Source organism: Pleurodeles waltl, chromosome 10 (assembly GCF_031143425.1).
Source record: "Pleurodeles waltl isolate 20211129_DDA chromosome 10, aPleWal1.hap1.20221129, whole genome shotgun sequence".
Taxonomy (NCBI): domain Eukaryota; kingdom Metazoa; phylum Chordata; class Amphibia; order Caudata; family Salamandridae; genus Pleurodeles; species Pleurodeles waltl.
In genome coordinates this window covers 951,196,115-951,223,573 of record NC_090449.1, presented here as the reverse complement: position 1 = coordinate 951,223,573, position 27,459 = coordinate 951,196,115, and the positions used below count along the sequence as shown (strand labels likewise).

At 44.5% G+C, this 27,459-nt stretch overlaps 1 protein-coding gene across 2 annotated transcripts in view; it reads right to left on the bottom strand.

Annotated features, from left to right (window-relative positions):
- CACNB2 (calcium voltage-gated channel auxiliary subunit beta 2) overlaps positions 1 to 26,861 on the bottom strand; it is an 890,619-nt gene extending 863,758 nt beyond the window's left edge. Inside the window, exon 1 of one of the 2 annotated variants that reach the window (XM_069211768.1) lies at positions 26,443 to 26,861. In XM_069211768.1, the coding sequence (XP_069067869.1) occupies positions 26,443 to 26,523 (81 nt within the window). In that variant the 5' untranslated portion in view covers positions 26,524 to 26,861. The remainder of the gene's footprint in view (positions 1 to 26,442) is intronic. The other variant, XM_069211763.1, reaches the window with a different exon arrangement.
- Positions 26,862 to 27,459: the final 598 nt, after the last annotated feature.

Genomic DNA, 27,459 nt, shown 5'->3' with positions numbered 1-27,459 from the left:
AAGTACCTTGGGTGCATCAAAAATAACCCGCACGGGCGAGTGTGCATCAAAAAGGGCTTGCGATGCATCGATTCCACTCAGGAGCGGGACCTTGTGTCGATTCTCCTTTCGTCGGGTCGGGCGTGTCATTTCTTCTCTCCGCAGGAGAGCGATGCATCGATCCGGTCAGCACTCTCGGGTCTGGGCAGGCCTTGCATGGTTTTCACATGCCCAGCGGTACTTGCGTCGGAAATCCAGCCGCACGATGATCTGAAAACCATGCAGCGTGGGTTGCAATCTCCCTGCCTCGTCATTTCTCCTGCTCCGTGCGTCGACTCTTCGGTCGCGTTACCAGCAAGCGTCGATTTTCAGCTGCGGAGCAGGCGGCGCGCTGTTTCTTCAGCTGCAGATCTGAGTTGCGTCGATCTTTTCCCCGCATGGCGCTCTGTGCGTGGATTTCCTTTTCTTTAGGCTGCCAGCTTCTCCTTTCAGGGTCCCAGGAACTGGATGGGAACCACAGCGCAGAGTAGGAGTCTCTCCAGAGTCTCCAGGTGCTGGCAGGGAGAACTCTTTGCTGTCCCTGAGACTTCAAACAACAGGAGGCAAGCTCTAAATCAAGCCCTTGGAGATTTCTTCTCAAGATGGAAGGCACACAAAGTCCAGTCTTTGCCCTGTTACTCTGGCAGAAGCAGCAACTGCAAGATAGGTCTACAAAGCACAGTCACAGGCAGGGCAGCTCTTCTTCCTCAGCTCTTCTCCAGGCAGAGGTTCCTCTTGTTTCCAGAAGTGTTTTCAAAGTCTGTGGTATTGGGTGCCCTTCTTATACCCAATTTCTCCTTTGAAGTAGGTCTACTTCAAAGTAAAGTCTCTTTTGAATTTGAAATCCTGCCTTGCCCAGGCCATGCCCCAGACACTCACCAGGGGGTTGGAGACTGCGTTGTGTGAGGGCAGGCACAGCCCTCTCAGGTGTGAGTGGCCACTCCTCTCCTCCCTCCTAGCACAGATGGCTCATCAGGATATGCAGGCTACACCCCAGCTCCCTTTGTCTCACTGTCTAGTGTGAGGTGCAACCAGCCCAACTGTCAAACTGACCCAGACAGGGAATTCACAAACAAGCAGAGTCACAGAAATGGTGTAAGCAAGAAAAGGCTCACTTTCTAAAAGTGGCATTTTCAAACACACAATCTTATAATCAACTTCTCTAAAAGATGTATTTTTAAATTGTGAGCTCAGAGACCCCAAACTCCACATGTCCATCCGCTCCCAAAGGGAATCTACACTTTAATCAGATTTAAAGTTAGCCCCCATGTTAACCTATGAGAGGGACAGGCCTTGCAACAGTTAAAAATGAATGTAGCAATATTTCACTGTTATGACATATAAAACACATTACTATGGCCCTCATTACAACCTTGGCCATCGGACGAGGCCGACCGCCAAGGTGTACTGCCAGACGGCTGCCCATGCGGCCGGAAACCCGACGGCCACATTTGGACATCCCCGCTGGGCCGGCGGGCAGAAACAGAGCTTCCGCCCACCGGCCCAGCGAGGATATCGGCCGTAACATTGCAGCCAGCTCCTAATGGAGCCGGCGGCAATGTGGCGGTTCGGCGGGTGCAGCAGCACTTGTCGCGCTCTTCACGGTCTGCCAGGCAGACAGTGAAAATCGCGATGGGGCTGTGCCTGGGGGCCCCTGCACTGCCCATGCTAAATGCATGGGCAGTGCAGGGGTCCCCAGGGGCCCCGCAACTCCTCTTTCTGCCAGCCTTTCCATGGCGGTCTCTACTTCCATGGACAGGCTGGGGGAAGGGGAGTCAAAATCACCTGGGCAGCGCTGCAAGCAGCGCTGCCATGGCGGATTATAATCGCCGGGACAACCATGGGGGGAAAACCACTGGTCCCAGCGGTGTGACCGCGGCACTACCACCACGATCAAAATATGGCAAATTGTACCGCCAGCCTGTTGGCGGTATGATCGCCACATCAACCCTGGTGGTCTTTGACCGCCAGGGTTGTAATGAGGGCCTATATGTCCTACCTTAACCATACACTGCACCCTGCCCTTGGGGCTACCTAGGGCCTACCTTAGGGGTGTCTGGCATGTAAGAAAAGGGAAGGTTTAGGCCTGGCAAGTGGGTACACTTGCCAAGTCGAATTTACAGGTAAAACTGCACACACAGACACTGCAATAGCATGTCTGAGACATGATTACAGAGCTACTTATGTGGGTGGCACAACCAGTGCTGCAGGCCCAATAGTAGCATTTGATTTACAGGCCCTGGGCACCTCTAGTGCACTGTACTAGGGACTTACTACTAAATCAAATATGCCAATCATGGATAAGCCAATTACATACACATTTGGTAAAGGAGCACTTGCACATTAGCACTGGTTAGCAGCGGTAAAGTGCGCAGAGTAACAAAAACAGCAAAATCAGAGTCCAGCACACATCAACAACCTGGGGAACAGAGGCACAACGTTAAGGGAGACCACGCCAAGGATGAAAAGTCTAACAAGGTACTTACTATACTATTTACTAGGGCCTTAAATTAGGTTAAATGAGACTCTGAGGTATTGGCCAATTCCAGTTTGGGGGTCAGATCACATGCACTGGGGTGTGGACAGCAGGACCTAAGCAGTGCACTACATAGTTGGAAAACTACATAGTAACCAAAACACAACTGCCTATCGCTGAATAGAGATCACACTGAAGGCTGTGTAGAACTCACTAGCCTCCATTATCTACAGCATGCACTGCCAGGCCTGGTCATTTCTCTGACAGACTCAGAGTATATTTAGTAACAAGCTCTCATTTGAAACTGAGGTAAATTAGTTTTGTGTACATAGCTTCTCATTCAAGCATCTATTGTAGCTTGCATAACGTATAGCATGGATATTTTCTAAAAGATTTAAGGACAGCTTCTTCATTAGCTGTAGACACTTCTGCATTCAGAACAAAGCCATTATAGTCATCTACAGCATTAAACAAATGTAATGATGTCAGTTCACACTGTGTGTGCTAAATGTGGGCTCATAAATGCACTCATAATTTGTACCATTGATTTGGAAATCAGTAGCCCTTTTGCCAACAATATATCTCATATTATCTCCTTGCATATTCCAACCAGATCCCCAGTGCTTGAGTGTCAAATCTATGAAAGTGTGGAGTGCAAAGCTTTCAAATACTCCACCATATAAAGACAAAAATATTTTGATTCCCTCTGTTAAAAAAAATCCTAAAAGCTATTTGTGTGGCTTCCACTTCCAGGTGTGACCTTGTTATGTAGACACCTTCAATGTTATTTGGGGAGCTTTTGGAATTACCTATTCCCTCACCTTGGAAAAATGGAAGATAGTACTTTGTTGACTTCTGATTGACCCAAGAAAGGTGTGACCATGGTGAGGTAGATTTCCTGGTTTGTCTCAAAAAGGACTTTGCTGAAAAGAAAAAGGCTTAAGAGGGACCTTTTGGAGGACATCTCAGGCTTCATGGAACTCTGCCGAGCTATAGCTTTTATCTTTGCCCCACTTGAGGATTCAGGGGTTACTATGCCCAAAAGTAAATCCTGAAATGAGGAAAAGGCTGAAAGTGCTCCTGGTGATGAGAGATATTGCCAAGTATGTTATTCAGAGATTTTTATGCCAACATTTCAGAGAGACCCAAAATCCAAAATCTGACTTTGTGAAGATACTGCACTGACAACACCCTGAATAAATGTAACTACTTTTTCCTAACTTTAGAGACTTTAATAAACTCTCTCATTTTTTCCTAACCCTGTAACAAACAGTATTACGCTATATCAAAAGGTCAAACCAAGAACAAGCACCAACGGCCTGGTTTATAAAGATGAACTTACGCTTTTGTGAAAATTTAAGAATATTTTAAATTAACAAATTAATTTTAGGAGTAGTTTCTTTACAACTGCCTATCTTTCTACATGCAAGTGCAAAGACTCAGCAGTTATAGTTTTATTTGCAAAATATATACATTAAGTTAAGTATGTTTCTCTAACTTTAACTCTATTTTTACAGACTTTATTAAACTCTCTCATTGCTTCTTATCCCTTTAACAAACAGAATAATGGTATATCTGAGCATCAAACCCAGAACAAACACTAAGGGCCTCATTTACAAGGGCATTGTACCACAAGAATGTCACCTTTTCCAAAGTTCCAGTGGCACAATGCCCTGCTCCATATTTACAAAGCGGCGACGCCGCCTTGTATATATGGCCCTGTTAGAAATGGGGTCTCGGTTGAAAGTCAGTTTGCACGCTGTCCAAGCAGGGACCCTCACGCTAGTAAGGGCAATGGAGATACACACTTATATAACCTCTGCTCACCCCCTTAGTAGCTTGGCACAAGCAGTCAGGCTTATCTCAAAGGTAATGTGTAAAGTAATTGTACCAACACACACAGTAATACAGTGAAAATACTGCAAAATGGACACCACACCAGTTTAGAAAAATAGGCAATATTTATCTAAATCAAACAAGACAAAAACAACAAAAATCCAACATACACAAGTCAAGATATGAATTTTTAAAATAAAAAGAGTCTTACTCCATAGAAAACAATGGAAACGTTTTTACACAAAGTACCTGGATTGTGTCAAAAGTAAAGCCTCTCAGGTGAGCGTGCCTCGGAAAAGTCAGCAATGCGTTGATTCTGTACTCGCAAGTGAGGCAGTGCGTCATTTCTTCTATGGTCAGGTAGGCGATGTCTCATTTTTCTTCTCTCCCTCAAGATAAAAATGTGTTGCTTTACGGACAGGACACCTGGAATCCACACAGGTTCACAATGACTTTGACGCCCAGCGACGATGCATGAGAAATCCAGCTGCAGGGTGGAAAACCGAACTGCATTTGGTTTGCGTCGTTTTTAGCAGCAGCAAGCAGGTGTTGCGTCATTTCTCCAGCTGGGATGCAGGTGAAGCATTGAAATCAGCCACGAGGCAGCAGCACATTATTTTTACAGCCGCTTTACAGGTGGTACATTGAAATTTCCCCCACACGGGTCCCTGTGCGTAGATTTCCATTCTTGTTCTACCAGGTTCACCTTTCAAGGGCCCAGGGACTGGATAGGGCACCACCTGGTAGGGCAGGAGTCTCAGCAGAGAGTCCAGGTGCTGGCAGAGGAAATCTTTGATTGTCCTAAGACTTCAAAACAGGAGGCAAGCTCATTCTTCACAAGCAGGAATATACCACAAAGTCCAGTCCTTGTCCTCTTTCAGGCAGAAGCAGCAACTGCAGGCCAACACAGCAAAGCACAGTCAGAGGCAAAGGGGCAGTACTCCTCCTCCAGCTCTTTAGCTCTTCAGCTCTTCTCCTTGTCAGAGGTTCCTCTTGGTTTCAGAAGTAATCTAAGAATCCGGGGTTTGGGGTCACTACTTATACCAATTTCTGCCTTTGAAGTTGCCAAACTTCAAAGGAAAGTATCTGTTCTTCACAAGATCCTGCCTTGCCCAGGTCTGGCTCCAGGCACATACCAGTGGGTTGGAGACTGCATTGTGTGAGGGCAGGCACAGCCAATTCAGGTGTAAGTGACCTCTCCTGCCTCCACTCTAGCCCAGATGATCGATCAGGATTTGCAGGCTACACCCCGGCTTCCTTTGTATCACTGTCTAGTGGAGATTCACAAACAGGCCAACTGTCAGTCTGACCCTGACAGAAAATACACAAGCAGACAGTGTCAAGGAATGGTTAAGCAAGAAAATGCCCACCTTCTAAAAGTGGCATTTTCAAACAGACAATTTAAAAACCAACTTTACCAAAAGATGTATTTTTAAATTGTGAGTTTAGAGACCCCAAACTCCTCATCTCTGTCTGCTCCCAAAGGGAAATTGCACTTAAAAGATATTTGAAGGCAGCCCCTATGTTAACCTATGAGAGAGATACCCCTTGCAACAGTGAAAACCAAATTTGGCAGTATTTCACTGTTAGGACATGTAAAACACATCAGTACATGTGCCTTTTACCTAGATAGCACCCTGCCCTATGGGCTACCTAGGGCCTACCTTAAGGGTGCTTTACATGTATAAAAAGGGACGGTTTGGTCCTGGCAAGTGGGTATACTTGCCAGGTCAAATTGGCAGAGCAAGACTGTACACACGGACAATGCAAAGGCAGGTCTGAGACATATTTTCAGGGCTACTCATGTGGGTGGCACAATCAGTGCTGCAGGCCCACTAGTAGCATTTGATTTACAGGCCCTGGGCACCTCAAGTGCACTTTACTTGGGACTTACTAGTAAATCAAATATGCCAATCATGGATAAACCAATCATCAATTCAACTTACACGGAGAGCATACGCACTTTAGCACAGTTAAGAAGTGGTAAAGTGCCCAGAGTCCTAAAGCCAACAAAAACTGGTCAGAAAATAGGAGGAAGGAGGCAACAGGTTTAGGGATGACCCTGCAAAAAATGCCAGGTTCAACAGGCCCCTTTCACACATCACTTTGCGTGAATGGGGCGTACAATGAGTGTTGCTGTTAGTGTTCCAACGCAACACCCATTGCATTTTGACACTTCCCCAAATTTACGAGCAATTGTTAACCTGAGGCAGCACCAAGAACTAATGCCACCCCAGGGGTGGCATTAGAGTGGCACAACGAGCAGAAACACTTTTATTTCTCCTCGTTTTTGCTTTGTCTATGTGTGCTGCATTGTGCAGGACACATTGAAAGAGCAAAACACCATTACTAATTGTTTACGTGCAGGAAGGTGTCCCTTCCTGCCCATAAACAATCATTAAATAGTGATGATTTGCTACTTCTATGTGTGCTGCACTCTGCACACACAGAAATAACAAATCTCACTTCCTGCACATAAACAATCAATGCCTGCAACGCAGGCACCCTTGCACTATGATGCAAGGGTACCTGTGTTCGCTGTAGGCAGCTAATTTTAGCTACAGTGCTAAGGAAAACACAGGGGTGCACCGTATTGTAGTAAATATGGGGCATTCCTGCATTTCTGAAATGACTGAGCACGGCACTGCAAACTTTTCTGCAGTGCCACGCCACTTCTTTGTGAATAAGGTCCTAAATGTGTTAAAAACAGTAAGTCAACCTTTTCCATTTGTAAAGGCTTGCATTAACCAATCATATACTGATTAGTCATCAGCATGTACAGCAACATACTGAGAAAGTTTTTGTGTCTTATAACTTTATAAATACTGAACCTATTTTGATCTCAAAACAAAAAGGATTTTTTCTACACTATAATCTACGTCCCCTGTCACTGTGAAAATCTGATTGCCCATTATGGTGCTACATCTGTCTAAAAAGTCTACTGAAAATGCACTGGTGGAAACACAAGTTTTGGGACCACCCTTTTTCCTTTGCGCCCCTGAACGAGTCACCGCAAAACTTTGCATCATCTGCCAAAGTAGACAAGCAATGCCAATAGGTCTTGCTTTTGAATGCACCGAATAGCAAGACCTAGAAAATGATATAGGTTAATGACTGCCCACCCCCATCGGTGCTGCTGCTACAGATGAACACCATAAATTATCTAAACAATCTAGTTATGTCATCAATGATGCTATATGTGATGTCCTCAATGATGTCATGAATTACGTTATAGAACATGCCATGAGTGATGTCATATGCGAGGTTATAAGCATAGCATGTCGGGCGCAAGTTATAGTTAGTGATGCTAAGTGTAACTGCTGAATTTCTGTTTTTTAGTTCAAAATGTTAATGTTGTCACTTAGAAATTCAGCTAACTATAAGGTTATTTTAACGTTTGTGTTTTCAGTGAATTTCTAAGGTTTTTAAAAAAAATGAAAACAGACAGTTTTATTACACCTAATTATAAAGTTACTTTAGACTTTGTTTTTTTTTCAGTGAATTTCTAGTTTTTTTTAAGTAAATTAAGTTGTGCTTTAATGCTAATCTGTAATAAAATAGTGAAGAAAACATGTTTGGATATTATTATTTTTTAGAAATGTGATAGCTCTCGCGAGATGTCCTTGAGAGCGGATGCACAATCCCCTGCGTGGACTCTGAGGGGACTGTACTACCTGTTGGGCTCTCGTGAACCACTTGCAAGATTTTACATTTAGAATTTAGTTAATTACAGTACTTTAATGTAATTTTGAACAAAATAGAACATTACACATGTTGTTTAAGGCACACAAATTAATTGTGTACTATTCTATAGACGACATAAAGGAAGTATTTTTTACCACCTTGCAAGACACCAGTGATACACTCTTGCAAGATGTCCAGGAGAGAAAGCACACCCTAAGGAAAGATTCTGATTGGTTGATATAGATGAATTTATTTAGAAGTAGTAGATTATATCCTTTTTTGGTTTATTTCACTATTGAACTTTGGTAATAGTAAACATATTTGGCTTGCTCTCCTTTCCTGTTTGCTTTTCAAATGAAAGATGTCTTCATCTGATTCAGACGAACAGCCAGGGGTTTCTGCACTAGCTCAGCCACCTCAGCCACCCAATGAATTCTTCGTGTGGCAAATATTTGAAGCAAGGCCAGGTGCCAAGAATGTAGCATGAGTACCGCAGGCATGTGGAGACACTTGAGTTCTGTGTATCTGAAAATGCTTGCACAGGAAGAGCTGGCTTGTGCTGTGGAGCTAGACAACTCTACATGGGCTTCAACGTCATTTACTCCCAGAGATACTGTTCCTCAACAGGTTCTAAGGGCACAGGCAAACAATAACACCGTTTTTTTTTAACCCCTTTGCTGCCAGGCCTTTTCCCCCTCCTGTGCTGAGCCTTTTTTGGCTATTTGGGGCAGTTCGCGCTTAGGCCCTCATAACTTTTTGTTCACATAAGCTACCCACGCCAAATTTGCGTCCTTTTTTCCAACATCCTAGGGATTCTAGAGGTACCCAGACTTTGTGGGTTCCCCTGAAGGAGACCAAGAAATAAGCTAAAGTACAGTGAATATTTTGTTTTTTTCCAAAAAATGGGAAAAAAGGGCTGCAGAAGGCAGCTTGTGTTTTTTTTCCCTGAAAATGGCATCAACAAAGGGTTTGCGTTGGCAAGATCACCATCTTCCCAGCTTTCAGGTACAGGCAGACTTGAATTGGAAAACCCAATTTTTCAATACAATTTTGACATTTTACTGGGACATATCCCATTTTTACTATTTTTTGTGCTTTCAGCCTCCTTCCAGGTAGTGACCAAAATGGGTGAGAAACCAATGCTGGATCCCAGAAAGCTAAACATTTCTGAAAAGTAGACAGAATTCTGAATTTAGCAAGGTGTCATTTGTGTACATCCTACAAGTGTTTCCTACAGAAAATAACAGGTGAAATAAAAAAGAAAATTGAAATTGAGGTGAAAAAAACAGCTATTTTTCTCCACGTTTTACTCTGTAACTTTTTCCTGCGATGTCAGATTTTTGAAAGCAATATACTGTTACGTCAGCTGGACTCTTCTGGTTGCAGGGATATATAGGGCTTGTAGGTTCATCAAGAACTCTAGGTACCCAGAGCCAATAAATGAGCTGCACCTTGCAATGGGTTTTTATTCTATACCGGGTATACAGCAATTCATTTGCTGAAATATAAAAAGTGAAAAATAGGTATCAAGCAAACCTTTGTATTTCCAAAATGGCCACAAGATAAGGTGTTGAGAAGCAGTGGTTATTTGCACATCTTTGAATTCCGGGGTGCCCATACTAGCATGTGAATTACAGGGCATTTCTCAAATAGACGTCTTTTTTACACACTGCCTTACATTTGGAAGGAAAAAATGTAGAGAAAGACAAGGGGAAATAGCACTTGTTTTGCTATTCTGTGTTCCCCAAGTCTCCCGATAAAAATGGTACCTCACTTGTGTGGGTAGGCCTAGCGTTCACGAAAGAAAATGGCCCAAAACACAACGTGGACACATCACATTTTTTCACAAAAAACAGAGGTGTTTTTTACAAAGTGCCTACCTGTGGATTTTGGCCTCTAGCTCAGCCGACACCTGGGGAAACCTAGCAAACCAGCGCATTTTTGAAAACTAGACACCTAGGGAAATCCAAGATGGGGTGACTTGTGGGGCTCTGACCAGGTTCTGTTACCCAGAATCCTTTGCAAACCGCAAAATTTGGCCCCAAAAAATGTTTTCCTCTCATTTCGGTGACAGAAAGTTCTGGAATCTGAGAGGAGGCACAAATTTCCTTCCACCCAGCGTTCCCCCAAGACTCCAGATAAAAATTGTACCTCACTTGTAATTGTAATTGTAATTGTAATCGTATTTATATAGCGCTTACTACCCCTGACGAGGCGTCGAAGCGCTTTTCGATGAGTAGCACGCTACTCTGGTACCCAACAAGAATTAGTGATGGATTAGTATAATTTAATAAGGAGTACAGTTTTAGTATTATTATGAGTTAATTTGAGATGCGGATATGAGAGTTTGTTAGTTAGATTGACTGGAGTAATGGAGGGGTGGAGGAGGAAAGAAATCCAGTAGTGTTAATTGGGAGTTTATCCTTCATTTACTCAATCCAAAGGCTTGAGATGAATAAAAGGGGAGCGGAGGGGAAAGAGGATGTGGAAGGGTTAGGGAGAGCATAGTAGCAGGGTGAGATGAATGCAGGAGAATTTAGTAGGGTTGTGTGGGAGGTCACAGAGGTAGAGTGAGGTTTGGTGAGTTAGATGTGGAGGTGGAGGGAAGAGCTTAGGCAGAGATATTTAGGAGATGAAAGTGGTCGAGGGGATTTGGGATGAGTCCGAGTGAGAATGGAGGATAGTTTGATAGAGACATGACATAAGAGTGATGAGTAGGAGCCATGCAATGATCCACAAACATGCCAGGCACAGAAACAACATATACACATACATACACATATATATATATTTATACACACACACACACATGAATACACACACATATGCACATACAATACATAATTAGAATCATGGGTAAAAAAATACCTAGTCATCCATCCATCATCCTGGTAAAAGGCGGGAATTCCTTTACCTACTTCGAGGGTGGACGGGGTGTGGCTCAGCGGGCGGAGCTTACAGGTGCTTTATAAAGGGAGAACCTTCCACTCTGCGTCTCCAGCAGAGGAAGACAGAACCCGCGCATCTCAGTCAGACACAGACTACGCTCCAGTACATCACCAGCCCACCTCCAGGAAGGATTCCAGATCCCCTCTGCCATGGGATCTCTGAGCGCACAGTGTTGTGTGGGTAGGCCTAGCGCCCACGAAAGGAAATGGCCCAAAACACAACGTGGACACATCACATTTTTTCACAGAAAACAGAGGTGTTTTTTACAAAGTGCCTACCTGTGGATTTTGGCCTCTAGTGTGGTACTGAAAATTCTGGACCCGTGTTATAAACATCGTCGTATCACAACGATTTTGGTATCAGCAGACCGAGAATGATTAGAATAGTATGCACAAGCATTGTATTCATATTCGGGTAATGAAATCACCCGAATATCAGAGTTTCCGTCCTGAACCCTCGTGTTCCATTTAAACGACAGCCATTTTGTGATTGCCCTCACATAGGCCAATGTCTAATGCTGAAAACGAGTCTGAAGGACACGTACATCTTTGCTGACTCCTCTGTGACCTGGGCAAGCTGACTCCACTGCCTGAAGCCAAACCTGTTCGGCCAGTTTCTTTCCCAGTGGCCGAATGAGATTAGTATCAAGGCACAACACATCATAAAACCTTTCATCACACACAAACCATGCCTAATCTTACACGCACCTGTCCCTGTTTCTTTCTTTATGACTTGCTTTACAAGGAGGAGGTGCCTGTTTATATTGGGGGTCCGTCGATATCTGATGAAAGTACTGAGCCTTGCCGGGTAATTGATTGAGGGCTGGACAAACTGAAATATGGGCTTGTCATCATAACCCTGCTATTTCTTTGTAGTGAAAATATGTGAATGGTCAACTGTAAAATAAGGGATGTTTGCCTAAAGCATAATATTTTGTATAAAAGAGAAGGTTAGCTTTGCAAGGAGAGCAGTCTCCTGAGAATATACACCGTGTTGTACTTCTAGGATACCTGTTACTGGCTGCAGCCAATAAACAAGATCTTTGACTTCACCAAGAAGACTCTGTGTTTCTGTAGTCTGAAACAGGAAGGACTCGAAGTCTTAGGGTGTGTTCCCTGGCACCACTGGGTTCTGAAAAACCCAGTACTTCACTAGCTCAGCCGGCACCTGGGGAAACCTAGCAAACCAGCACAGTTTTGAAAACTAGACACCTAGGGGAATCCAAGATGGGGTGACTTGTGGGGCTCTGACCAGGTTCTGTTACCCAGAATCCTTTGCAAACCTCACAATTGGGCCAAAAAAACACTTTTTCCTCTCATTTCGGTGACAGAAAGTTCTGGAATCTGAGAGGAGCCACAGATTTCCTTCCACCCAGCGTTCCCCCAAGTCTCCCGATAAAAATGGTACCTCACTTGTGTGGGTAGGCCTATTGCCCACGAAAGGAAATGGCCCAAAACACAACTTAGACACATCACATTTTTTCACAAAAAACAGAGGTGTTTTTTACAAAGTGCCTACCTGTGGATTTTGGCCGCTAGCTCAGCCGACACCTAGGGAAACCTAGCAAACCAGCGCATTTTTTAAAACGAGACACCTAGGGGAATCCAAGATGGGGTGACTTGTGGGGCTCTCACCATGTTCTGTTACCCAGAATCCTTTGCAAACCTCAAAATTTGGCCCAAAAAAACCTCTTTTTCCTCTCATTTCGGTGACAGAAAGTTCTGGAATCTGAGAGGAGCCACAAATTGCCTTCCACCCAGCGTTCCCCCAAGACTCCCGATAAAAATTGTACCTCACTTGTGTGGGTAGGCCTAGTGCCCACGAAAGGAAATGGCCCAAAACACAACGTGAACACATCAAATTTTTTCACAGAAAACAGAGGTGTTTTTTACAAAGTGCCTACCTGTGGATTTTGGCCTCTAGCTCAGCGGGCACCTGGGGAAACCTAGCAAACCAGCGCATTTTTTAAAACGAGACACCTAGGGGAATCCAAGATGGGGTGACTTGTGGGGCTCTGATCAGGTTCTGTTACCCAGAATCCTTTGCAAACCTCAAAATGTGACCAAAAAACCACTTTTTCCTCTCCTTTCGGTGACAGAAAGTTCTGGAATCTGAGAGGAGCCACAAATTTCCTTCCACCCAGCATTCCCCCAAGTCTCCCGATAAAAATGGCACCTCACTTGTGTGGGTAGGCCTAGCGCCCACGAAAGGAAATGCCCCAAAACACTATCTGGACACATCAAAATTATCAAATACAAAACTGCCTGTTTTTGCAAGGGGGGCACCTGCGTTTTTGGTCCTGGGCTCAGCAACCTTCTAGGGAAACCTACCAAACCCAGACATTTCTGAAAACTAGACACCCGAGGGAGTCCAGTGAGGTGTGACTTGCGTAGATCCCCCAATGTTTTCTTATCCAGAATCCTCAGCAAACTTCAAATTCAGCTAAAAAATCACATTTTTACCACATTTCTGTGTGGGATCACCGCACTGGGACACATTTCATACCACCCAATGTTCCTCTCAGTCTCCCGGTAAAAGTGATACCTCATTTGTGTAGGTGGGACAAGTGCTTGTGAAAGGGAAGAGCCAAAAACATGTCGATATTGAGGAGGAACAAAGGGGGTCCAAAAGGGCAGTTTGCAAAAAAACATTTTTAGGCTGACAAGTGCAGCAGAATTTTTGTCGGTATAGATGAGACAATGCTGGGTGGTAGGAATTTTGTGGATTCCTGCAGATTCTGGAAGGTTCCATCACAAAAATGTGGGGAAAATGTGTGATTTCCAGCAAAGTTGGAGGTTTGCAGGGGATTGTGGGTACAAAAATGGTGCGGGTGCATGTGAAACACACCACCCTGGAATCACCCAGATGTTTAGTTTTCAGATGTGTCTAGGTCTTGTGGATTTTTCTACATGGCAGTGTCCCAATGTCCATAAAGTGCAGCCCTCACCATTCCAAGTGGGACGATTTTGAGAGTAAGCCAAGTTCTCATGGCCCAAATGTAAAACTAAAACCCAAAATAATCAAATGTCTTCTTGCTTGCTGTGGGATAAGATGTTTTAGAGTGCGGGGAGAGCTGAAAGACTGTTACCCTGTTCAGTTGAGGTGGGGGCGTAACCAGGCCCATACTGGTTGGTAGCCACCACCGCAATATTTTTTGTTTTTTTAAAATTCCTGGGCATCTAGTAGAGTTTCTGCCCCCCTGGGGTGTGTATCAGGGGTAATTGCCCCATCTGCCCACTGGTGGGCAGAACAACTTTGGCCCCATTTATTTGGGATGGAGGTATGGCCATACCCCCACCCTCTTATTTTTGAAAAAAAAACTTCCCTGGCCTCTGGTGGGCTTTCTGCCCCCTTGGGGGCAGATGGGCTTTCCACAAATAGGCCCATCTGCCCCCAATGGGGAGAAGATATGGCCAACAGTAATCTGCCCCCATGGGGAGCGACCCTTACCCAAGGGGCTGCCCCCCTAAAGAAAACAAATGCATACACACACACCAATCCCTGGTGTCTAAGTGGTTTCTGCCTCCATGGGGGCAGATTGGCCTAACAAAAATCAGCCGATCTGCCACCAAGGGGGGCAGAAATGGTCTAAATACAATTTGCCCCCCAGGTGAGCGACCCTTGCCTAATGGGTCGCTCCCCATCTCTAAAAAAACAAACAAACAAAAAAAACACAACAAAAAAAATTTGCCCTGGCGCCTAGAGGTTTCTGCCCCCCGGGGGCAGATCGGCCTAATAACAATAGGCCGATCTTCCCCCGGGGGGGGAAGAAATGGCCTAAAATAAATTTGCCGCCCCACCCCCTCTTTCCCTCCCAACCCCCCAAGGAGCGACCCTTGCTTATGGGGTCGCTCCCCTTGCGTGACATTGGCGCAAAAAAACAAAATCCCCGGTGCCTAGTGGTTACTGCCCCCCTTGGGGGCAGATTGACCTAAAGTCGGCAGAAATGGCCTAAATACAATTAGCCCCTCCAGGGGAGCGACCCTTGCCTAAGGGGTCACTCCCCATCTGTAAAACAACAACAAAATCCCCGGGGCCTAGTGGTTTCTGCCCCCCTTGGGGGCAGATCGGCCTAATTAAAATAGGCTCATCTGCCCCCCAGGGGGGCAGAAATGGCCTAAAATAAATTTGCCCCACAAGGGAGTGACCCTTGCCTAAGGGGTCGCTCCCCTTGCGTGAAATTCATGAAAAAAAAAAACTCCCTGGTGCCTAGTGGTTTCTGTCCCCCTTGGGGGCAGATTGACCTCATAAAAATAGGCCAATCTGCCCCCAAGGGGGTCAGAAATGGCCCAAATATGATTTGCCCCCTAGGTGAGCGACTCTTGCCTAAAAAAAAACATGATCCCTGGTGCCTAGAGGTTTCTGCCCCCCCTGGGGGCAGATCGGCCTTATAATAGGCCGATCTAAGGCCTAAAAAAAAAATGCCCCCCCGGGAGCTACCCTTGCCCAAGGGGTCGCTCCCGTCATGCCAGTGGTCTTTTGTAAAAGAAATCCCTGGTGTCTAGTGGGCATTTCAAAAGCCGGATTGCTTTACAATCCGGCTTTTGAGATGCTCAGAGAGACTTCAAAGGGAAGGAAACTCCTTTCCTTCCCTTTGAAGCCTCTCCGGCCTCCTCCACGTGATCAGAAGAAAAATGCAGTTTCATGATCTATGTTGTTTGTGCTGTTTCCCTTTTTTCCCTTCTTGCAAACTCTAATGAGACTCTTGCGAGAGTGGGAGCACCTAAACGCTGGTTCTCACCTGTATATTTTGCCAGCTCTTGCAAGAGTCTTGTGAGATGGTAACCTTTTAAAAAAATAAGAATTAACCATCTACCGATCACAGTACTTATCTCTTACACACTTTCTCTCAAAAACAAGCACCACAATATCCATTCATACTAACAGAGTTTAGTGTGAACTCATCTACTCATCTTACTATACACAATCCCACAAGAGTCCTATGAGATTGTGAAAATTAGTTAAAAACAATATACATTCATAATCTTCACAGTAGCTATCCCTTAGACAGCTTCTCTCTAAATCTATGGGAACAGCGTGCCCTTCTGCTGCCCCCTTACAATAGGTTTCAAACTTCATTTCCACAACACCTTCAATTTTTTACATTAAACAGTAATGGCAACAGTATTATTTTAAAAATTCCAACAGCCAACCAATCAGAGCACTCACTTTTGTGAGAATATCAGAAGCCTGTTGCTCCTGTGAGAGCATGAAGGCTCACAAGAAAACAGGCCCCTCAACAAATCACATACTTACATTTTTAAATTTGCGTTCTCGTGGGACATATCCGATTTCACGCAGTTAGCTTGAAAAATATGTTTATTAAAAAAACACTGGACCATATTGTTTGGGAGTCTATAGTAAAAAGAAAAGACAAATATATACATATATATTGCAGAATATTTAGTTATAGAAAAACTTGCTTTGTGTTATTGGGAAATGCATTCTTCCTGCCTGCAAAAATGATGTTCTTAGTGCTGCTGCCTGCATATTCAACAGCAACAGAATCCCACCTCTTCCTTGAAGTATTTGCCTCTGAATTATTTTCACTGTGCATATGGTTCCCTCCTTTTTCTCCTTTATTATTGAGGCTATGCAGAGCTGTTTTTTTTTCAAGCACTGTCGTGCTTAGAAACTAAACACCTGCAGGGAAGGCAACACTGTGAGACTAGGAGTCTCAATGTGTGTTACATGTATTTGTAATTATGTCACATCTGCGAAATAACATTGTTTCTTTGGGAAACACGTTTTTCAACTACTGGTTTTGTGATTAGTCTACCATTGAGTACAATGTAAATCATGGTGCTCACACACACACACCCACAGATACACTCACACACACACACACACATACACAGAGAAAACTCCCAGTGATTGGTGGACCTTAGTTATTATGTTCCTGGGAATAGACCCTGCCTTTGGTGTGTAGCTCCCGCTATTACATACGTTATGTCAATTTTGCCATAACAGCATGTTGTAGTAAACCTGCCTCCACACACAATCCTCCCAACCCGCCCCCCCAGCAGCTCCCGAGATTTCTCTAACAATGATGTATCACCTTTAGTTTATTGGCTCAGCACCTGTCAGCAAAGTGTACTGTACACATTGCCTCTCCTACAACAGCAGTTTGGCAGCTTTATTGCCAAGGTTTAAATCAAGCCCTTTATACCCACAATATGAACATAGAAAAGCTCAAGAAATTATAAACTGAAAGGAAAACAAAATGTTAGGGGAAAAAATTGGAAACCGTTCCTGGCATTGAATAATGATGAAAACAAACAAGAGGCATAAATCATATTCCACTGGTCGTGTGTGTATGAAATGTAATTGCTTGAAAATGGTCTAGCAATGTGAAGAAATACAAAATGGAGACTGAAGGGAAACAGAGAAACTTCAAACTACACAAAATGTGAAACTCAAATGAATGAACACTAATATATCTACCATCAAAAGCCCTTGTGTTGTGATTTCTTATAGAAATATACAATGTTTTACATCATCTCTCTTTCTTATCAAACACAGCACAGTCTTGCTATTGTTTTCTGAACCCCTTTGTTTCATTAGGTCACTTACTGAAGTACAGAAGACTAAGGGTCATATTAGGAGTTTGAGGGTCCCACCGCAGAACGCCAAACCCGTGGCAAGGATGCCACTGCCACGGCGGTGGTATCGTCCTATTACACTGTTCCCACCAGTCTGACTGGCGGGAACATTGCAATGGAGTGCTCCTGCCGGTCAGACCAGCAGGAACAGTGCTACAGGATAGCAGTTGGCTCCCTTAAAGGAGCTGGGTGCTATCTCTTAGCACAGAAAGGGGGTCCACCTGCACAGTCAGAATGCGCAAAGCAGACAGTGTGCTTTCTGGTGGTACTGGCCCGATGGTGCTGGGAACTGTGCATCATCATGGGCAGTTCAGGGGTCCTCTGTGGCCCCAGCATACCCTCACCGCTAGCCTTTCCATGCAAGTCAGACTGCCATGAAAGACTGGCGGTGGGGGGAGTTGGAATCAGCCAGACAGCGCTGAGTTCAGCACCGCCCTGGCTGGATACAACTCTGACCGCCTTCATGCCATCGCGAACCATGTTCTTGGCGGGGATGGCAGTCACCTGGTGGGACCATCTGCCAGGGGTTAAATTGGGCGGTCGAACCCCCTGGAGTGCAGCGGTCCGACTGTCGATGTGAGTCGTCCGACCGCCGCACTCGTAATAAGGACTTAAGTCATTGTGTTGCTTAGCCTTGATGAAGCTAGATCAGTGAGACAAATCAGACTCGTCATTTTTTAAGACACTAGGGTGTAGACAAAAAAGATTTGTGAATGTAGTTTAACCTTAGAGGGATGTGTGGTAGTATCATACATGTCTGGCAATGGCTGTTCACATCTGTCTCTATAAAAGTGTAACTACTTGTCCATGGAGTAGAGAGAAGAAGAGTTTAATCCCTTGGGTGCCTTAGACATAATGGTTACATCCTGGGCAGCACCGCTCGGGTGCCCGGGATGTAACCGTCATGTCCTGCTACCAGCCCTTGGGGGAAGCGCTAGCGTCCCCCCGAGGGCCTGGCACCCCCTCCCCTGGGCAGGGATGGAAAGGGAATCGCTTCTCCTTCCACCCATGCCCCTCCACCCCCTGTGGCGTCTGATGAGGTCAATGCGTGACCACATCAGAGGGTGCCTCCTCTGCGCTGGAAGCTCAGCTTCCAGCACGGATCGAAGGAGAAATGCAAAAGCATTTCTCCTCCAATCACATGGAGGGGGCGAGATAGGCATTAAAGGAAAGGAAAGGCCTTTCCTTTCCTCTGATGTCTCTCTCTGCATTTCTGCTGCCCGATCGCGATTCGATCGGGCATCAGAAATGCCCACTAGACACCAGGGAGTTTTTTTTTTTGTATGCATGCATAAGGGGAGCGGCCACTCCCCAGGGGGGCAGATTGACCTTTTCTAATTAGGCTGAAATGCTAGACACCAAGGATTATCATTTCTTTTTTTTGTATGTATTTTTAGATGTGGGGAACGACCCCTTAGTCAAAGGTCGCTCCCCTGCGGGGGAAAATTTGTTTTAGGCTATTTTAGGCACCAGGGATCATTTGTTTTTTGCGCCAATTTTTCGCAAGAGGGCAGCCGCTTGGGCAAGGGTCGCTCCCTATGGGGGCACATAACTGTTGGCCATATCTGCAGATCAGCCTATTTTTGGAAGGCCCATTTGCCCCCACGGGAGGCAAAAGGTCCACCAGGGACCAGGGGAGATGAGGCAATTACCCTGATCCACTCCCCGGGGGGGCAGAAAGCCTTCTAGATGCCAGGGAATTAAAAAAAAAATAGTGGGGTGGTCGCTAACAACCAGTATGGGCATGGTTATTCCCCCACCCCAAATGAAGGGGGAAACAGTCTTTTAGCCCCTCCTCCATACACTAAAACATCTTATCCCACAGCAAGCAGGAGGACATTTGATTATTTTGGGTTTTGGTTTTACGTTTGTGCCACAAGAGCTTGTCTAACTCTCATAATCGTCCCACTTGGAATGGTGAGGGCTGCACTTTTTGGACTTTGGGATGCTGCCATGGAGAAAAGTCCACAAGACCTAGACACATCTGAAAACTAAACATCAGGGTGAGTTCAGGGTGGTGTGCTTCACATGCACCCCGCATCAATTTCTTACCCACGATGCCCTGCAAACCTCCAACTTTACTGGAAATCACTCATTGTTCCTACATTTTTGTGATGGAACCTTCCGGAATCTGCAGGAATCCACAAAATTCCTGCCACCCAGCATTGTTGCATCTATACCAATAAACATTCTGCCCCACTTGTCAGCCTAAACATGTTTTTTTCCAAACTGCCCTTTTGGACCTGCTTTGATTCCCCCTCAATTTTGACATGTTTTTAGCTCTTCCCTGTCACAGGCACTTGGCCCACCTACACAAGTGAGGTATCATTTTTACCGGGAGACTAAGGGGAACATTCAGTGGTAGGAAATTTTGTGGATAATTTTGAGGTTTGCTGAGGATTCTGGGTAAGAAAACACTGGGGGATCCACGCAAGGCACACATCCCTGGACTCCCTTGGGTGTCTAGTTTTCAGAAATGTTTGGTTTGGTACGTTTCTCTATATGGCTGCTGAGACCAGGACCAAAAACGCTCCCCCCAAAAAACAGGTAGTTTTGTATTTGATAATTTTGATGTGTCTTCATAGTGTTTTGGGGCATTTCCTTTCGCACACACTAGGCCTACCCATACAAGTGAGGTACCATTTTTATTGAGAGGATTATGGGAATGCTGGGTTGAAGGAAATGTGTGGCTCTTCTTAGATTCCAGACCTTTCTATCACTGAAATGTGAGGAAAAAGTCTTTTTTTGCCAGATTGAGGTTTGCAAAGGATTCTGGGTAACAGAACCTGGAGAGAGCCCCACAAGTCACCCCATATGGGATTCCCCCAGGTGTCTAGTTTTCAACAATCCACAGGCTTGGTAGGTTTCCTTAGGTGCCCGCTGAGCTAGATGCCAAAATCCACAGCTAGGCACTTTGGAAATAACAGCTCTGTTTTCTTTGGGAAAATGTGATGTGTCCATGTTCTGTTTTGGGGCATTTCCGGTCGCGGACATGTAGCCTACCCACACAAGTGAGGTACTGTTTTTAATCAGGAGACTTGGGGGATCGCTGGGTGGAAGGCAATTTGTGGCTCCTCTCAGATTCCAGAACTTTCTGTCACCGAAATGTGAGAAAAAGTGTTTTTTTTTGGCCAAATGTTGAGGTTTACAAAGGATTCTGGGTAACAGAACCTGGTGAGAGCCCGACAAGTCACCCCATCCTGGATTCCCCTAGGTGTCTAGTTTTAAAAAATGCACAGGTTTGGTATGTTTCCCGAGGTGGCAGATGAGCTAGAGGCCACAATCCACAGCTAGGCACTTTGCAAAAAACACGTCAGCTTTCAATATAAAAATGTGATGTGTCCATGTTGGGTTTCCTGTCGCAGGCACTAGCCCTACCCATACAAGTGATGTACCATTTTTATCGGGAGACTTAGGGGAACACAGAATAGAAGAACAAGTGTTATTGCCCCTTGTCTTTCTCAACATTTTTTCCTTCCAAATGTAAGACAGTGTATAAAAAAACTTGTCTATTTGAGAAATGCACTGTAATTCACATGCTAATATGGGGACCCCAGAATTCAGAGATGTGCAAGTAACCACTGCTTCTCAACACCTTATCTTGTGCCTATTTTGGAAATACAACAGTTTCCTTGATACCTATTTTTCACTCTTTATATTTCGGCAAATGAATTGCTGTATACCCGGTATACCTTGAAAACCCATTGCAAGGTGCAGCTCATTTATTGGCTTTGGGTACCTAGGATTCTTGATGAAACTACAAACCCTATATATCCCCGCAACCAAAAGAGTCCAGCAGACGTAACAGTATATTGCTTTTAAAATTCTGACATTGCAGGAAAAAATTACAGAGTAAAACGTGGAGAAAAATGGCTGGTTTTTTTACCTCAATTTCAATATTTTTTCATTTCAGCTGTTATTTTCTGTAGGAAAACCTTGTAGGATCCACACAAATGACCCCTTTCTGAATTCAGAATTTTGGTACTTTTCAGAAATGTTTAGCTTTCCAGAATCCAGCATTGGGTTCACACCTATTTCTGTCAATAACTGGAAGGAGGCTAAAAGCACAAAATATAGTGGAGTATGTCCCAGTAAAATGCCAAAATTGTGTTGAATAATGTGGTTATCTGATTCAAGTCTGGCTGTTCCTGAAAGCTGGAAAGATGTTGATTTTAGCACCCCAAACCCTTTGTTGATGCCATTTTCAGGGAAGAAAACACAAGCATTCTTCTGCAGCCCTTTTTTCCCATTTTTTTTTTTAACTTAATTTCCACTGTATTTTGGCTAATTTATTGGTCTCCTCCAGAGGGACCCACAAACTCTGGGTACCTCTAGAATCCCTAGGATGTGGGAAACAAAGGACACAATTTTGGTGTGGGTATCTTATGTGGACAAACAGTTATGAGGGCCTAAGCGCGAACTGCCCCAAATAGCCAAAAAAAGGCCTGGCATTTGAGGGGGAAAAGGCCTGGCAGCGAAGGGGTTAAATTGGGAGCTGACAATGCCTGTGGTTCTGCCCATCATTCTTCCTTGAGGAACATTTGTGGAAACATTACATTATTTTAAATATATTAAGGAATTAATGTGATATAGTTTACAAGGCCTAGTAAAGTGATACAGCAACAAATATAGTTATGTAAACAAAATGTAATAACGTTTATTAGAAAAATAATACAACCATAAAGTGAAACACGATATAAGATGTTAAGTGTTGTAAGAAAATTAAGACAGAGCTATGACAGTGTACTAAGTTGATTAAAATAGCAAAAAAGGATGGAAAAGGCCAAGCTGTTGACTTCACCAGTGCTTTAGTGATCTTAAAATAGATTTACTATTCAGGAAGCCCATTTCAAGGTGGCCACCCATGAGCACGCATACATCGTGGTGCATGCATACGCATCTATTGTGGCATGCATGAGTGTTTGCGTTGTGGTGTATGGTGGCCAGTTTTCATTTACTGTTTTAATATGGTACATGACCAAGTTAACACAGTATATTATAATGTTTTAAAAAAATTAAAAAGTTCATGTTCCACCGAGAAAAATTAAACAAACAGCCTGGTAGCATTTTCAACTGCCTGGCTCTTGTAGAATGCAAGCAAATAATCACAAAAAAATGTGACAAGGGGAGCGGGATGGGGATAGGGGTGAGACAAGGGGAGCTGGAAGGTGGGAATTGAAAATAAACCTGTGAGCTATGTGGAAGAGGTGGAGAAAGCAGGAAGAGGGATGGAGCAAACCGTTTTCCAATGGAGTGCTGCACACCGAATTTAAAAAAAATTAACCATCATTGGCAAAGTCAGTAGGTCTGACATGGGCTTCCAGCCTTTTTGACTTTGTCAATGCTCATTTTGTTTAGTCATTTTTGGGAAAAAAAATATTTTTGTGGAGGGAGTTGCTGGCCACTCACCAAAACAAAACAAGAATTTGCAATGCAACGGATATCAGGTTTGCTCGTGTTTGAGCTCATAGCATTGTAAACTCCCAACCGGACTTTTCACTCGTCATGAAACCTATTGGCAAAAGTGCAATAACCGGAAAAAGTGCAATTAAGTGTGTAACAGGGTCAATATTATGTGAAGCGCTCGACTTCTGCCAAGCGAGATCTTGCTGGTAAAATAGAGAAAAAGTAGTCCACGAACCGGACGGAAACCAGCAAGCCTCGTATGTTTTCTGTACTTGGTCAATGCGCTCGAGGAGGGCTATCCACTGGAAAAAGCATGACGTATGCGTGCCTTCCACTAATGAAATCAAGCAGATTCTAACAGGCAAGCCCACGAGCCAATGAAAGACACTGACGTGACGTGGACAGGGCTCCGAGACCTTTTTAATTCCTAAAGCGTCTCGCTCAGCGAAACGCATGCGCAAGCGCATGCCACACAGGCTCGACCCCAAAAATGGCTAAAAGCAAAAATATGTTTAGGTCTCAAAAAGCAAACATTACGAGAATAGTCTTTCGCACTGAAGGGAACTACTTAGTGGGTGGATGTTCTCCTTGAGAAAGAGCAGAATGCTATTAATCATAGTGAATCAGTCAATGGCTAAAGTGGGCTGACATACTGCCCCACGCGGTATGTTGTAGTAAGTGGATGAAAAATGTGAATTACGCGGCAGTAGACTAAGGAGGAAGAGGGTTGTTTGAAAACCTGTAAAAGTAAGTATGTTATAAGCTTATACCTTAAAGAAAAGCAAAGGTTTTTAGCTATTGCCAGACCTTAAAAAAGAGTATGTAGTGGAAAAACACAGCTCATCCAATCAGAACACTGTAAGGTCGAAATAGTCCTGGGTGAGACACATACAATGATAAGGAGGAAAGCTATTGAATCAAGAGCAGAAAGATGAGATAGACGAAAAAAATCAATCATGAGCGAGAAGCTAACACAAAATTAGTTTGGGTATATGTCATTAAGGGAAACAATAGCTCTGCCTTCGTACCTGAAATCTTTTTTAAAAAGTGTTGTTCTCACAGAGCACGTTGTGGAATTTCAGTTTTCTAAAGGGTTAATGAATTTTCAAATACAACAGGATCAAAATGGCAATTTGGACAATAGTACATAAGAAACACATTTGAGAAAAAAGGCAGTCATAGATGAACGACGTTTAGTAATGACATCAGTAGCAACAGAAGATACTTTATGAGCAATGTTGTTGCACTGCACTTTTACAATGCAGTCAGTTCTCAAAGAGCGTGATCTAACATTCTGTGCTGCCGCTATGCAAAACATATTTCTCCAGCTTTGACAGTGTGCACTCTTATGGCCTTATTTAGGAGGGTGGTAATGGAGATTTCACCAAAAAATATCAGATTCTTTTTTTATTACCTACATCTGAGCGACTGCCCTGGCGGAGTGTACCACTGGTGACAAACATAACACCGCCGGAGAGTTTGTACATCTTAGGTTATGTTAGCAGAGCAGCCACACATTTTATAGAGGTTATCACACCACCACACTTAGCCGAGTTAGTGCTGCAAAAATACTGCTATAGAAATTGTCATGGAGTTTCACAGTAAGGTAAGGACTGCATCACTATTTGCCAGGTTATTAGAAGAAAAATACAAAAGCGCATCAACAATGTACACCTACTTTTCCCCTATTTGGTGCTGCGAATTCTCTGAGCAGTGACAAGCATAAGTGGTTTTTCACAAGGAGGTCTGTTCCCTCAAATTGCCTCCCCTCTTAGTGTACCCAGCAGCTTTGATTGCGAAACCTCCACAACCACAAAAAAACATTCTTAATATGCTAGATTTGCTACCCTCACCCCGACCGTGGTAGGAAATTTAGTTGCAATGGAACATGAAAAGGCTTTCAGACAAACTGTAATTCATCCTGTCAGGCCAAGTAGAAGAAAAATCCACACTGTAAAAAAAAAACTTTTGCCGTTGAACATGATTGAATATTTATATACATTTACTCAGATTTTTATCATGTAAAATGGTGCATGGTCCCAGGCCGCACTTGGGCCATGTGCTGGAACTGAAAAAAAATGTGCTCTACTCAGTGCAGGGGTAAACTTGTGCTTGCATATGGAAGGCATAGCAGAGAAAACCTGGGCAGCATTTTCAAACACTCAGCTCTGTCTCTCACTGAGTGCACTGCGTGAATTCACTTACCTTAATGGTGGTTCCTGGGTGATCTGGTGACCACCCAGTCCTCTACCAAAAGGTGCCATTGTGGGTGCATTAACTGCGTGCCACGCCCTCAGTGGCGGCCAGTTAGTGTTCCTCCCTAGAGCATGTGTCCTCTTGCATCAGTAACATGGCCCGGGTGCAGGGGCAAATGTGTTTCCTCATTTGCACAAGGTCATACCCTATGCAAAAGGAGGAACATTCCTTTGGCAAAATATGCACGGGTGTGATCAGTATTACAGAAAGGGCTGTACAAGCATCCGCAGTCTTTTTATAAAACAGAAGAATCCACGTTTGAAATGGACAAATCTTTACTACTTTCGGCAAACCAGCGCCTTGTAATGCATCTGGAGGGTATGTTGAGAAGCGCTGTGTAAACAAAGGCACCCACCCCGAATGATTCATTTTTAAACACGAATATGATCAGCACTACATCACACAGAAACGTGTCGTTTTGCGCAGGAATTCCTAGAGAATTAGCAGGGAACAGAGCGGGAACGTGCCTGCAGTGTGCAGCTGGGAGCAGCTAGCATTTATCTCGCGCTGTGGCTCTCCAGTTTACATCAGTCCATGTAAGGCCTGACGTCTGAAATCCCCATGCCATAAAACTTTTAAGAAGGGACGGAGAACTCGAGGATCTGTGGAAAAAAGCAAAAAAGTTGGGATTCCCTGGCCGCGCTGACATGAACTGTTTTCACTCAAATAAACTTATACTTCTGTGTTTACCGTTTTGAAGTCCATGATCAGCCTCGCCACTGTAATCACAAAAGAGGCAATTTCCTCTCAGACTAAGAGGCTGGTGGGTCCCTGCAACTGTGGGCGAGCTTAGTCGCCAAAGGACGGCAACAGGTCTCTCCCCTGTAAAAAGTCCCGTATTTATTTATTTATTTATTGCAGTTTCCCCAAAACGGAGTTGCACATGAAGTATTGGGTGCTTGAATGGGAGATTGGCAGTGTGCGGGGAAATGTGCGCTAGAGAAAAATGAAGAGGCGTCACCCCCACATGAAACTAATGACAAGTGCAGCCGCACACTCTAGGTGATACTCCCCATGTCGCTATTAAAAGTGCGGGTCCTAGCAGCACGCGCACCCAGCAGTGGTGTAACATAGACCCCCGCAGCCTCGGCTCTGAATATCAAATACTGTTGCTAAGGAAATACGAATTTGCAGTCGAGGAAAAGCAACAAAATGCAGGCTAGGAACGGCGACTCGGTTGTAAAGCATCGCGGAAGAAAGCTAAACGAAGTCTACCTGCGTGCTGGGGTTCTCCAAGGTGTCCATTTGAATATCCTGGGAAGTGGAAGGCGTTTTGGACATCATATTGTGGACCATTGGATTAACTAATGGATTGAAGACAGTTTGGGGGCGCGGGAGGTAGGTAGCCTTCTAGTGACAATCCTGGAAAACCAAGGAGGCTCCCTGTTTATTTCACCCTTGCCTGGGCTGCGCGCTTGTCATGCTGGAGGCTCGTCAGTAGTGCTGGCTTCAGCCGCTGCCTTCGCTTCAGCAGGAGCAACAGGAGGAGGAAGGAGGCGGCCCGGCCCCGGCCCGGGACTGGGCGCTGATGGGAGCGAAGATCCCTGATATCACACAGGCTGCAGCCTTTGCGGCTGAATGTATCGCCTGATGAGAACAGAGCTGCTCCCTTCAGCCCACGAACAGAAAGTGGCGGAGGTAGCTCGGCTGTGTTTAGTCTCTGTGCACGTGACGCGTGCTTGGAGATGTGTGGCAATTTGTCTTATGTGCTCAGGAGGTTCCCGTGCAGTCTGGTCTGCATCAGTGATATCTACCCCAGGCGGATCTTATCTGGCCAGCCGTCCATCAGCGAAATACAAACAGCTGACAAAGTGACCGCCAACCATTTGACCTAAACAGAGCTGATTGACGTAGAGAGGGCAGCAGCGTATGGAGTGCTCGGTGTTTACTTTAATGTAGCCTCTAGTTTCCTCATTCCAGCTTTTACAGTGCACTAGTGTGTGTCAAGTTGCCAGAATTCCAGTGTTCGGTCCATTTAGTCCAGTTTTTTTCCATCGTTTAATTATTTTTGTAATTTTTTATTTGGTTCTCCGTATTGTCTTTCCTGTTGTAAATGTAGGGCTACACAGATCATGGTGCAAAAGAGAAAAGAGTGCATTAATTAATTGTACCTCACATTAGACAATATATGGGGCAAAGCAAGCAAGCTTGAGTTCTTGTAGAAGGATTTTTGGCAAAAAGGTTATCCTGCTGAGTAAAAAAAAAACTGTTTAAATGAGGCCAAATGGTGTA